Source organism: Pongo abelii, chromosome 6 (genome assembly GCF_028885655.2).
Source record: "Pongo abelii isolate AG06213 chromosome 6, NHGRI_mPonAbe1-v2.0_pri, whole genome shotgun sequence".
Lineage (NCBI taxonomy): Eukaryota > Metazoa > Chordata > Mammalia > Primates > Hominidae > Pongo > Pongo abelii.
In genome coordinates this window covers 156,421,524-156,434,872 of record NC_071991.2, presented here as the reverse complement: position 1 = coordinate 156,434,872, position 13,349 = coordinate 156,421,524, and the positions used below count along the sequence as shown (strand labels likewise).

At 46.9% G+C, this 13,349-nt stretch overlaps 1 protein-coding gene across 2 annotated transcripts in view; it reads left to right on the top strand.

Annotated features, from left to right (window-relative positions):
- Positions 1–5,168: 5,168 nt before the first annotated feature.
- The window catches only part of ESYT2 (extended synaptotagmin 2), a 96,534-nt gene continuing 88,353 nt past the window's right edge, over positions 5,169–13,349 (top strand). The window contains exon 1 of one of the 2 annotated variants that reach the window (XM_009243484.4): positions 5,169–5,624. In XM_009243484.4, coding sequence (XP_009241759.3) covers positions 5,295–5,624 — 330 coding nt within the window. In that variant the 5' untranslated portion in view covers positions 5,169–5,294. The remainder of the gene's footprint in view (positions 5,625–13,349) is intronic. The other variant, XM_002818741.6, reaches the window with a different exon arrangement.

The following is a 13,349-nucleotide window of genomic DNA, read 5'->3' as shown; positions in this document are numbered from 1 at the left end:
TTGGTAATATGACTAATACAATAAAGAGTAATAGTAAAAGCTAATGATTAATAATGTTTATACTAATGACTGATAATGCCCATGCTCATCTCTATATCTAATTTGCATTATAACTATTCTTATTCTATTTTCTTTATTATACTGAAACATTTTGTGCCTTCAGTCTCTTGCCTCGGCACCTAGGTAATCCCTCACCCACATGCTGCTATAACAAAGTACCTGAGATAGGGTAATTTATAAAGGACAGAAATTTATTTCTCACAATTCTGGAGGCTGAGAAATCCAACATCAAGATACCAAGAGGTGCCGGGCGCGGTGGCTCACGCCTGTAATCCCAGCACTTTGGGAGGCCGAGGCAGGCAGATCACGAGGTCAGGAGATGGAGACCATCCTGGCTAACACAGTGAAACCCCATCTCTACTGAAAACACAAAAAATTAGCTGGGCATGGTGGTGGGCGCCTGTAGTCCCAGCTACTAGGGAGACTGAGGCAGGAGAATGGTGTGAACCCGGGAGGTGGAGATTGCAGTGAGCTGAGATCGCGCCACTGCACTCCAGCCTGGGCAACAGAGCGAGACTCCGTCTCAAAAAAAAAAAAAAAAAAAAGACACCAAGAGGTTTGATGTCTGGTGAGGGCTCCTCTGCTTCCAAGACAGCACCCTGTTGGTGAGGGGAGGAGTGTCGAGTGCTTACCTGGCCAGAAGCCTCGTCTGCAAGGTCACTACCTCCATCCACAGGGAGGAGCCTCATGGCCTAGTCACCTCATGGTCTCACCTCCTTATACCAGCACATTGACCACTGTTTCTTTTTTTCTTCTGAGATAGGGTCTCGCTCTGTGGCTCAGGCTGGAGTGCAGTGACGTGACCAGAGCTCGCTGTGGCCTTGATCTCCTGGGCTTAAATGATCCTCCCATCTCAGCCTCCTGAATAGCTGGGACTACAGGCACTTGCCACCATGCCAAGATAATTTTTAAATTTTTTGTATAGATGGGGTCCCATTGTTGCCCAGGCTGGTCTTGAATTCCTGGGCTCAAGCGGTCCTCCTGCCTCAGCCTCCCAAAGTGCTGGGATTACCAGAGAGCTACCACACCTGGCCTTGGCCATTCAGTTTCAACATCTGAATTTTGGAAGGGACACATTCAAACCACGGCACCCTCAAATACTCTAAAAACAAGGATCACCTCCACTACACAACCTTCCCAATGGAGAAATCAATATCAATACATTGTCCAATCCATAGACCCCACCCAAGCTTCACCAACTGTGTCCACACTTCTTTTCCCACGTCTGGGACCTCCCAGGAACATGCATTGCATGGAGTTGTTATGTCTCTTCAGTCTCATATGATCTGGAACAACTCTTAGTCTTATCCTGTCTCTTATGACAATTTATTTATTTATTTGAGAAGGGGTTTCCCTCTGTCACTCAGGCTAGAGTGCAGTGGTGCAATCATAGCTCACTGCAGCCTTGAATTCCTGGGCTCAAGCAATACTCTTGCCTCAGCCTCCTTAGTAGCTGGGACTACAGGCTCGTGCCACCATGCCAGGGCAATTTTAAGATTTTTTTTGTAAAGATGGAGTCTTACTTCATTGCCCGGGCTGGTCTCGAACTCCCAGCCTCAAGTGATCCTTTTGCCTCAGCCTCCCAAAGCATGAGCCACCGTTCCTGGCTCATGACAGTAATAAAGAAAACAGAACGGCCTTCCTTCTGGGTCTGATATTCCCTAGACTAGACTGAGGCCGTGGTTTCTGGCAGAAACGTGTCAGGTATGCTGCTGTGCTCTTCTCAGCACACTGCACGGGGACTCAGTTTCAACTTTTCTCCACTGGTGACAGGTGCCTCATTACCTGGCCACACTGGTGTCTGCTGGTGTTTCCCACCAGAAAGTCTCAATTTTCCTCTTTGTAATGGAAAAGTATGCTGAAGAAAGATGTCTATTCTCATTCCTCATCAAATCTCCACCTACCACCCTGAGCCTCCATTGATAGCTCACTCCTGCAACAACCCCACTACAGTGATTGGTAAATGGTTATTTCCATTCTCATAATTCCTTCTCCATTTATGAGTTCACATTCTACTGTAAAGAAGAACCTCCCCTTCTCCACTATTATTTTCCCTGCATTCATCACTGGTTTGTTGATCTACATCAGTGTGGACTCAACTCATGCGTTTCTATTTTGCTCACTCAGTGGTAATCTGCCAATATCATTCTTTGTTTTGTTGCTCAAATTGTCCTAGATTTCGCCAGCAAGAACTCCCTCCAGCTACTTTCCATGTCCTTTGATCTCCTGTCAATCTTTGAGCACTTCTTCACTTCCTTAACAACAAAATTATTCCAGGATCATCTTGTACTTCCACTCCAGCCCTGAAATTAAGCATTTCTCCAAAGAGCCCTGATTCCTTTTGTTGGAAAACCTTATTTAGAAGATAAGATCTGGGGGCTAGCGGTGATCACTAGTACTGGGGTACCATTGCATCTAGATACTCAGCAGACAGAACTAGAAACTATTTCTGTGTTTATATGCACATATACCTACACATGTGTGCACACACATACAGCTATCTTTATATCTATGTGTATATACATATTTTTAAAAAATGAGTTCATACTACCACTTCCAGTTCCAATCCAATCTCTCAGTGTTCTTTTTAGCCTTCCCTCTTCCATGTTTTTACCTTCTCCAACAGCAAGAAACCTGGCTTTCACTGTCCCCAGTATATTTAATTTGCTGGTATAACCTCCAAATGGAAGAGATGCAGAGCACGTGCTCCCACCCTCCATAATGAGACGTATTTAGAGGTGTTGGGGAGGACCCAAAAGCAGGAAGAGTTGAACCTAAGCACAAGATAGCACTTTCCTCTGAAAGCAGGAAGGCTGGAACTTCGCAGCTGTGCACCGGAGCACTCGGAATGACACTCCAGAGAAAGCAGCACTTTTCCTTGTCTACAAGACTTTTTCTTGTCTACAAGAAGGAAAGGATGGAGGGGTCATGAAAGGTCACAGGAGATTGAGGGGTATAATATTAGCAAAAATCTAAGAGCTGAGCTGGACCTGCAGTCAGACCAGACACCTGTAAGACTGAGCTGTGGCAGGGCCTTAGGATCTGCTTTCTGCAGGCAATTAACCACAGGGAGGGGCTGGAAACCCGGGGCTCACACAGAGGTAAGCTGAGGACACTTGGGCTGACTGGTATGCAACATGGGAACTTCTCTTCAATCTAGTTTACATCCTTGGGTCAACCACTGGATGGCACACGGCACAGGAATTTTTTTTTTTTTTTTTTTGAGACGTAGTCTCGCTCTGTCGCCCAGGCTGGAGTGCAGTGGCGCGATCTCGACTCACTGCAACCTCCGACTCCTGGGTTCAAGTAATTCTCCTGCCTCAGCCTCCCGAGTAGCTGGGACTCCAGGTGCACGCCGCCATGCCCGGCTAATTTTTTGTTATTTTTAGTAGAGACGGGGTTTCACCATGTTGGCCAGGATGGTCTTGATCTCCTGACCTCGTGATCTGCCCTCCCCGGCCTCCCAAAGTGCTGGGATTACAGAATTTTTTGCGTGGCTTACGTTTATGCAAGTCTTTGTAGGATGTGATCCTACAATTCTCCAGTAGAGGAAAGCTGCAAAAGAAAGGCTCAGGCTCCTTTCTGTGTCAACAAGTCAATTACTTGCTTTTGTGTTGAGGCTTAGTTTTGAACGAAAGGTGGTGTTAGGAGCATTAACCGGTTGCATATTTACAATCTATATAATTTGTTGCTGCAGCAAACCAGGGACTGTGAAGAGTAAGAAAAGGGAAACCCCTTCCATTCCTTGCTTGGGGTTTACTGCCCTTGCCTGGAGTTGAGCGTTTAGACTCTGCAATGTTTTACCTATGTGATATAATCTCCACATATATATGCACACAAAATTATGCAGACGCAGGAACGAGGGGAGAGAGATTCCTATGTAAAGGTGACCCTGCTTCTTCTGGGCATTTGTTTATTCATTCAGTACCTGCCAGTGCCCTACTCTGTTACAAATTCACTAAAAATTTCCTTGGAATTCACTGAATATGCTCAAAAACAGTCAAGTAGGATGATCTTTGCTGCTGTTTGGCTTGGAGTTTCCTTGAAAGAGACTACAGAACAAATATAATTAACTCGATTGAATTCACTGGAAAATAAAGTGATCAACAGTTGTGTTTTTGAGTTAACTGAAAAGTGACCTCAGGAATCACAGGCAAGGCCCAAAATTAGTCGTTTGAAACAGCTATTAATAGTTGGCCACAATATTAACACCTTCGGCGAAGCTGCGTGGTGCCCGGGGTGGAGTTCCCGAGTGTCAACAGCGTCCCTTGGGCGCTTGCGGTGGTCTTTGCCCGGCACTACCAGACCCCTCAGGGAGGACTTTTGGGATTAAAGGCATCTTAAAAGCCAACTGAACTGTGTGAGAGTTGTCAGGGTCACAACGGAGTCGTTCGTGTTTAAAACCCTGACAAGCAGGGTGGGAAGGGCCCCAGAGGCAGCGTTCTCACGCCGGAATGCCGGATAACAAGACCATCCCAAGAGACTCCGCAAAAGCCACAACCTTGCACACTGGCTAGGCAACCTCACACCGAAAAATACTGGAGGACTCCCGCCAGCGACGTCCGTCCGACCTCCGGCGGGCGGCGCCCTGTCACCCGTCCTCGTGGCCGCGAAATTACCGCAAACAGGGATGCCGCCCTCTCATCCCACCGCCACCACGGCTGCGCTAAGCGGCCGCGCACCCCGACGTTTGCCAGCAGCTCCCAGAGGCGGTCAGCTTTTGGGTTTGACGACGGCAACTTCCCGGGCCTTGGCGAGCGCAGCCACACACCCGGAAGCCGCCTCGGGGCGCGACGCCGAGCCAGAACCGCCCGCGGGCTCCGAGGCCACAGGCGAGTGGGGAGGGTGCCCTGTGGGGCTCGGGAGGACGCCGGCACACCTGGCCCACGCAACGAGCACTCTCCTTTCCGGTCCCCGGCTCCCGCCAGCCGAGACACAACGCTCGCGTGATGACGTCATGCGCCTGCCCCGCCCACTCCAGTACTCGCCGACCCGGCCCACAGCCCGCCCCGCGCGGTGACGTCAGTATCCACCCCGCCCGCTCCCGGTGACGTGCCAGCCCCAGGCCCACGCCGCTCCCGCCCCGCGTGATGACGTCGCCGTCCCGGGCGGAGGCGGGCGTGCGGCGGAGCCGCGTCCCCTCAGAGGGGCGCTGGCGCGGGGCTGAACCGCCCGGGATCAGCGCGAGCACCCAGCCCGCCTCGGCCGGGAGGGCAGCGCGGCACGGCGGGGCGATGAGCGGCGCCCGGGGCGAGGGCCCGGAGGCAGGCGCCGGCGAGGCTGGGGGCCGCGCGGCGCCTGAGAACCCCAGGGGCGTGCTGAGCGTGGAGCTGCCCGGGCTGCTGGCGCAGCTGGCGCGGAGCTTCGCGCTGCTGCTGCCCGTGTATGCGCTGGGCTACCTGGGGCTCAGCTTCAGCTGGGTTCTCCTCGCGCTCGCGCTGCTCGCCTGGTGTCGCCGCAGCCGCGGCCTCAAGGCCCTGCGCCTGTGCCGCGCGTTGGCGCTGCTGGAAGACGAGGAGCGCGCCGTGCGCCTGGGGGTGCGCGCCTGCGACCTGCCCGCCTGGGTGAGTGCAGACCCCTGCCCGTCCCGACCCCTGACCCCCAGTCCCGATCTCCCCTCGTCCAGGCAGGCGCTCCTCTCCCCGCGACCTGCCGTCTGGGTGAGGGCAGACCCCAGCCCTGTCCCGGCTCCCGCCTTCCTAGTCCCCCACCCACCCCGGTCCAGGCAGGCGCTTCTCTCCCGCCTGGGCGAGTGCAGACCCCAGCCCCGGCCCCCGGGCCGGTTCCTACGACCTGCCAGCCTAGGTGAGTGCAGACCCCGCCCCGCCCCCCGGCCCCGACTCCCAGCCTGCTCGCGACCTGCCCGCTAGGGCGAGTGCAGACCCCAGCCCCACCCCGGCCTCCGGCCCAGTCCCTGCGAACCTGTCCGCCTGGGGCCGCCGCCCGCTGCTTGCCGCTCCCGCGCTAGTCCTGAGTGCTCCGTGCCCTCCCGCCGTCCAAGTCGGGCGTTCTCCTCTCCGCTTCCCCGCCCGCCCAGGCTCCGGGTCCGGGGCGCGTCTGCCCTCGCGAAGCCTCCCCTCGCCGTCCCGCGCGGCTTTCCCGGAGACCCCTCTTCAAAAAGCCCGCTTCCCTCCCCCGGCCTGCAGACCCTGAGCGCCAGCGGCAGGTACCGGGCTTGGCGCCCCTTCTTCGGCCGCGGCCCTGCCCGGAGCGCGCGCTTCCTCCTGGTGCCGCCCGCGGGGTCTCCTTAGGGGCCTGAGCGGCCGGTTCGGCTCTCAGAGCGCCCAGCGCGATTCTCGTGCTCATTCCCAACGCCCTGCCGGCCTGGAAATGCTCCGGGTGGCTTCAGCTTTTCCTTCTCTCTGTTTTTAAAAAAACGTAATGAAAATCGGGGGGGGGGAGAAGTTAACTTTTTCTTCCACCGGGAGAAGACGCACTCGTGTCTTGGTTGTTTCTGACGCATTTCAAGGGCGGTGAGTGTCTCTCGAAAGATGTGGAGATATTAGATAATTGAAAGATTGTTTCAGTTTTTTGCAAGTATAATTGGGAGACTGAGCATTTTTATATGGGATCGACCTGAATCCAGTGTGAATATGTGTGTGTGTGTGTGTGTGTGGCAGGAAGTTTTGGAAGAGTTGCAGCAATAGCAAGAGTCATGGTATTATTTTATTTTTAACCGGGCGTTTCTCTACCTCATATATTTATGAACTATAGACACGAAGAGCTAGCTTCAGATCTTTTTCTGGTCATTCCCTAATTCTTTCTTAGCCATGACTTGGCATCACAGTTTCACACTGCAAGAAAGGATTTTAATGATGCTTCCATTAGGCTTAATATAAACTTTGGGGTGAAGGTGACCAGCAGTGGGTTTCGGAAGGGTCATTTTCTCTTAGAGGAGAAAAGGTCCCTGTTTCCAGTCATGAGACACCTGAGAAGTAAGGCATGACACAGATGGCAAACAAGAATTAGAAAGGAGGCGTGCCCAAGACAGGAAGAAGGTAGTAGATGCTACTTTGTGACGACAGATTGCAATTGGAGTAAGAATATAATGTAAGGAGCTTGGGAATGTACAGTTCTGCCGATGCGTGGTGAGCATGAGGGACAGTCATATTTGGAGAACCAAGGTAACTGGCATGGTACAGCTTTTAGCTAGCAGCGGGAAAAACCGAGGAGTGTGTAGAAAAAGGAAGTTAAGAGGAACCGAGGTGGGAAAAACTAAGAACAGAAGAGGTGCACTTTGGAAATGGAAAAGGACTTTAAAGTGACGTTTTGTGTCTATATTACACTAAGATGCATAATACTAAAAAGTAGCTAAAAATAGAGTCCATTAGCATCCATTACCAAAACAGCAACGTAATCAATGCTGAAATTTGCAGGAAGTGATGATGCTGACTTTCATAGATAACTTAGTTATTGGCTAATATCAAATTTGCTTGTTAAAAATCTTTGTGAAACACAGATTTTCTTTTTTTTTTTTTTTTTGAGACAGAGCCTCTCCCTATCGCCCAGGCTGGAGTGCAATGGCGTGATCTCGGCTCACTACAACCTCCGCCTCCAGGGTTCAAACGATTCTCCCGCCTCAGCCTCCCGAGTAGCTGGGATTACAGGCGCGCGCCATCACGCCCAGCTAATTTTTGTATTTTGAGTAGAAACAGGGTTTCACCATGTTGGCCAGGCTGGTGTCAAACTCCTGACCTTGTGTTCCGCCCTCCTTGGCCTCCCAAAGTGCAGGGATTATAGGCGTGAGCCACCGCGCCCGGCCACACAGACTGTACAGATGAAATTGCTGCCCTATTGAAGAACTGAAATTTTTTTTTTTTTCTTTTTTTTTTTTTTTTGAGACGGAATCTCACTCTGTTGCCAGGCTGAAGTGCAGTGGCGCCATCTCAGCTCATTGCAACCTTCGCCTCCCAGGTTCAAGCCATTCTCCTGCCTCAGCCTCCCGAATAGCTGGGACTACATACAGGCGTGCACCACCACACCCAGCTAATTTTGTATTTTTAGTAGAGACTGGGTTTCACCAGGATGGTCTCGATCTCTTGACCTCGTGATCCACCTGCCTCAGCCTCCTAAAGTGCTGGGATTACAGGTGTGAGCCACCTCGCCCAGCCTGAAATTCTTTTTTTTTAAAAAAAATACAAAGGTAATTTAGCCAAAGATTCTTTTCGAGTTTTTAATCTGTGTGACTTAAACTGATGAACCATGGTGTTCACCTCATGAAGAATTTATATTTTCTTCAGAATGTTTTACTTGTGTATTCCAAATTTGTACTTGAGCTCATAATCCCACATGTATAAACTTCAGTGTGCCTAGGTTGCTTAAGACACTTCTTGAAGGATTCACATGAAACTTGACAGTGATTATGTTCACAGTTTTAGAGATTTTAAAACTATCTTTTAAATTATACTTATGTATCGGTTTTGTGATATTTATTAAAAGTATAATATACTTTATTTTCATAATAAAACCAGCAGGTTGCATGGTCTCGAAGTGTGCCTGAAATTCTGCTGTGCGGCAGGGGTGGTGGGGGTGGTCAAAGCACATCAATAATAGAAGAAACTATGAATAAGAAAAGTTAAGATTTCAGTATTACTTGCACTTTGAGTTTGTTTTTGTTTTTATTTTTTCTAGAGATGAGTTCTTACCATGTTGTCCAGGCCGGTCTCAAACTTTTGGCCTCGAGGCATCCTCCCACTTAGACTTCCTAAAGCCTGGGGATTACAGGTGTGAGCCACCATGCCTGGCCAATATTACTAGTACCTTGATTTTTACCATACATACATTGATGCTTGGGGTTTCTGAACTTTGGACTGGTATTTTGCCTTGAACAAGATGTATTTGTACATCCCAAAGACTGTACTTGTTTTCATAGTGTGTCGTTGACGACCGTGAATTCATGGCAGAGTGGAAACATAGGAAAACATGAATTAAGGAGATACTAATTTCCTCACCTCACCTTTGTATATATTCACTGACAGCTTTTCTTCTTCTTACTGAGTAAAAACTGAAGCTGGATATGGAAATGAGATAAGAGTATTAATACTTTGACAAACTATATGTACTCTTCCTGATTGAGGCTATTAGGATGTGACAGATGGCTCTCACTTAACTGTGATAATTCTGTAAGTTTGGTCCTACAGCTTTAATATAAACAGTGTTGTTATTCTTAACTTATTTTCCCGTGAACAGTTATGTTCCAACTGCTTAGGGGAAAGGCCTGGCAGGCTGGATGAATTGAGGACAGGGCTTTTTGTTGTTTAAGTGTCTACCCTGTGTTAATGGGCCCTGGACAATTAGACTACTCTGGGTGCAGAAGAGAAGATTTATTTATTTATTATTTCATTTATTTATTTATTTTTGAGACGGAGTCTCACTCTGTTGCCCAGGATGAAGGGCAGTGGCATGGTCTCGGCTCACCGCAACCTCTGCCTCCCAGGTTCAAGCGACTCTCCTGCCTCAGCCTCCCAAGTAGCTGGGAGTACAGGTGCCCGTCACCACGTCTGGCTAATTTTTGTGTTTTTAGTAGAGACAGGGTTTCACCATGTTGGCCAGGCTAGTCTCAAACTCCTGACCTCAGGTGATCTACCAGCCTCGGCCTCCCAAAGTGCTGGGATTACAGGCATGAACCACTGCGCCCAGCCTTTTTTGTTTTTTAAAGAGAGGAGGTTCTCGCTGTGTTCCCCAGGCTGGTCTTGAACTCTTGGGCTCAAGCGAACCACCTACGTGAGCCTTCCAAGTAGCTGGGATTACAGTTGCATGCCACCATGCTCAGGGCTGTGAAGAAGATTCTTGAAGAGTTTTTATAGAGATGAATACGGGCAATTTTTCATTAATATTTTTATTTATTTGAAAATATTATCTCTTCATAGGATAAAGTCTGACTCTATCCTGCTTTTACTATTGCCAATAAATGCTGATTGTATGGCTGCCATGGATAATACTGTCATGGATAATACTACTTAACTGTTCTGACAGTTGGTCTTTTATTACCCTCATAGTTGGATTATTGAGAATTAAAGCATATTAGCTTTCTTGGTTATGTTGTTCTGTACTTTTGTATACAAACTTTCTCTGGGGAGAGCTTTCTTCCCATTGCCTTTCTGGGAAGTTCAGGAAAATTTAACTCTAGCAAAAATATGGTATGTACAGTCTAAGAACCAATGAACAGAAGAAAATAATGCACTATGGTCTCATGTAAAGAAAGGGCAAATATTTATTTTTTTATTCTCAGTGTTAATCATTGACTTAGTACTTTAATAAAATGTTGTGAAGTCTTGTAACTGAAAATAGTTGGCATAGCTAATTCAGGAGCCAAAATTTAGCTGTTTTAAACAAGTGTTTCTTTAGCACCTGAATCCGAGTGGTCATGTGGTTGAGGAAGTGTTGGAGTCCTTATCGTAGCTGCAGATAGGATGAGGATGCTGCTTGGGTTTCTTGTTCACACCCACACTGCGGGTGCCACACAGTAGGGAAAGGATGTGACCGTTGTTGCTTCAGTTCTGTGGTCTGAGAACCTCCTTCAGTTAGAACATTAATGCCCCAAGATGGCTAAAAATAAAGCAGTAAATATCTGGTTTTTAGTTTAAGCTAAAAAATAGATTTACATTTAGGATATATGCATCCATCAGCCTATATGTTGTGGATTTAGTAAAATTTCTACTTAAGATTAATATTACCATCATTCTACATTTAAGGATGGGAGGATATAGAGCTAGGACTGAAATATAAATAGTTTATATGGATATATACACTTAAAACACAATATATATTTTATAAGTACATATTCATAAATGTAAACTTCCATCCTGTGAAGATCAGTTGTGGAATAGTGTTGTTGTTAGACCTAATGAACCTGTGATCTTTTCTGTAGGCTTTCATGATTTCCACATTGGTCACAGCCTTTAACCTTGAAGTAGACATTGTGAATATACTAAAAACCATCAAATTGTATACTTTAAATGAGTGAATTGACGAGTATGTGAATTATATCTCAATGGCACTGCTGGTTCAAGCAGTTCTCCTGCCTCAGCCTCCCAAGTATCTGGGACTACAGGCACACACCGCCACATCCAGCTAATTTCTTTTGTATTATAGTGAGACAGGGTTTCACCATGTTGCCCAGGCTGGTCTTGAACTCCTGAGCTGAGGCAATCCGCCTGCCTCAGCCTCCCAAAGTGCTAGGATTACAGGTGTGAGCCACCACGCCTGGCCTGGATTTCTTTTAATAATGGATGAAAAGGTGGTCAGTTATGGTGGAAAGTGAGGTACACCTTTGCTTACAGAATTCTAGCTAAAACTGTAAAAGTTTTTAAGGAATGTTGTTCTAACTTAAGTTTGGGGGCATTTACATTTTAAAGGATAGTTAATGAAAGGGTTAGGTATATGAATTTTAAAAACTAGGTAAATATTTTTAACTTAAACCTAACGGTACTTTATTTTTTGAGCTGGAGTCTCACTGTGTTACCCCAGGCTGGCCTCGAACTCTTAGGCTTGAGGGATCCTCCTGCCTCAGCCTCCTGAGTAGCTGGGACTACAGGTGTGAATCATTGTACTCAGCTCTAATATTACTTTATTTTTATTTATTTTTTAATTTTATAAATTTATTTGAACATTTTTTATACTTGTAGTAGAGCCGAGGTCTTGCTATGTTGTTGCCCAGGCTGGTCTCAAACTCCTGGGCTCAAGTGATCCTCCCATCTCAGCACTTCTGAAGTGCTCTGATTACAGGTGTGAGGCACCACATCAGGCCTATAATAGTCCTTTAAACACTGATGCTATACTATATTGGCTTAAACAAATATTAATTTTAATTGCATAACAATAGAAATCATGCTTCAAAAATATAAAAAACCGAAATCTGTTTTTCTGTGAGTTATTCCAAAGTCTTAACTGTGATTCAAGGTATCAGTATATAATCATCACATATGTTTGAGTAGTTTAGCTTATGGATTGGTTTGTTTCATACTGGGTACATTCTATCAGAACATAATTTCATCATGTATTATATAATACATTGTGGTCTTTTGTCATCTCTTGCGTTTTGTTATGGTTTGGCAAGTCATTATCTTTTTTAGTTTTCATGACAGTTCTGTCTCGGAGGAATTTTATTTCTTCATTTAGAGATGTAAGGATCCACTATATGCAGATTATTTGTGCCAACAAAAGTGTAAGAAGTCATCCTGTCTTCATATTTACACTCTTCTCAGAGTAGTTAGAACAAGCACCTGGGAGGCGGGCTGTGGTGATGGCTCCAGTGTCACGGTGGTTCAGAAGAAAGGAGCAGGGAGGGCTTGATGGTAAGTAAGGGGGTGTGTTATAAATTTACGGACATGTTAGGGAAGAGATTCTATTCTTATTGAAGGGCATGGCCTTATGTTCAGTGGCAACAGCGCGAGCAGCCGTGTGGAGAACAGTTGCAAAGGCAGATTTCTGGGCTGTCTCATCTGGAGGGAAATGCACGGAAGTTCTGATAGAGTTGTAACTCCTCCACCTGGTAGAAGGCTGCACTCAGCTTGGGACTTACTCTGGGCCCAGCAGTGAGGAATGGAAGTGGTCCCACTAGACTGCAGCCCAGGTCCCCACGACCTGGGAGGAGTAGAAGTGCTCCTTCTGGATGGCTGGCCCAGGCCCTCAGGGCAGTTCTGATTTGCAGGATGCAGGGACATGGCTGTGATTACTGTCATGCTTTTAAGACAGAGTTTGGACATGATGGGGGTGAAAGTAGTGATGTGTTCAGATCTAAGCTTGTGAAATCAGAAAAGGAAAGCTACTGTGTAATGCAGTATGCTTTTATTCTTGCTGTAGCTACCAGAAAACTTACAGCCAAAATTATTGCTGGATTGTTGGGCCCTGTACTACTGTAATAGCCGGGAGTACCCATCGCACTTTTCTTCAAATAGATGATCTTCTTTTACTCTCAATGATCTTATTGTTCTTTGAACACTGAGTCACCTCCTGTTCTTTTGGAATTGGGTGGGGCATAGTTCTTACACAGATGGTGAATATGTTAGTAGTTGTCTTTTGCATGGGATCATTTTTTCCATAAAGCATGTTTTATTTATGGAGGTTTTTCCAGAGTCTTTCTCCCTGTCACTGATTTTTTTTCTTCATTTATTTTTCTTAACTGTTTTTAAAGTTCTATAATGTTTGTTAAAGCAAACTATTTATTTTTGTGAATTTTTTCCTGGATCACATTTTAAGAAACTAGTCCAATTTCTATGTAAGGATTAAAAATGAGTTTTGATGAATTTATGGACATTTATTAGGCATTTGCTATGTTCTAGGTACTG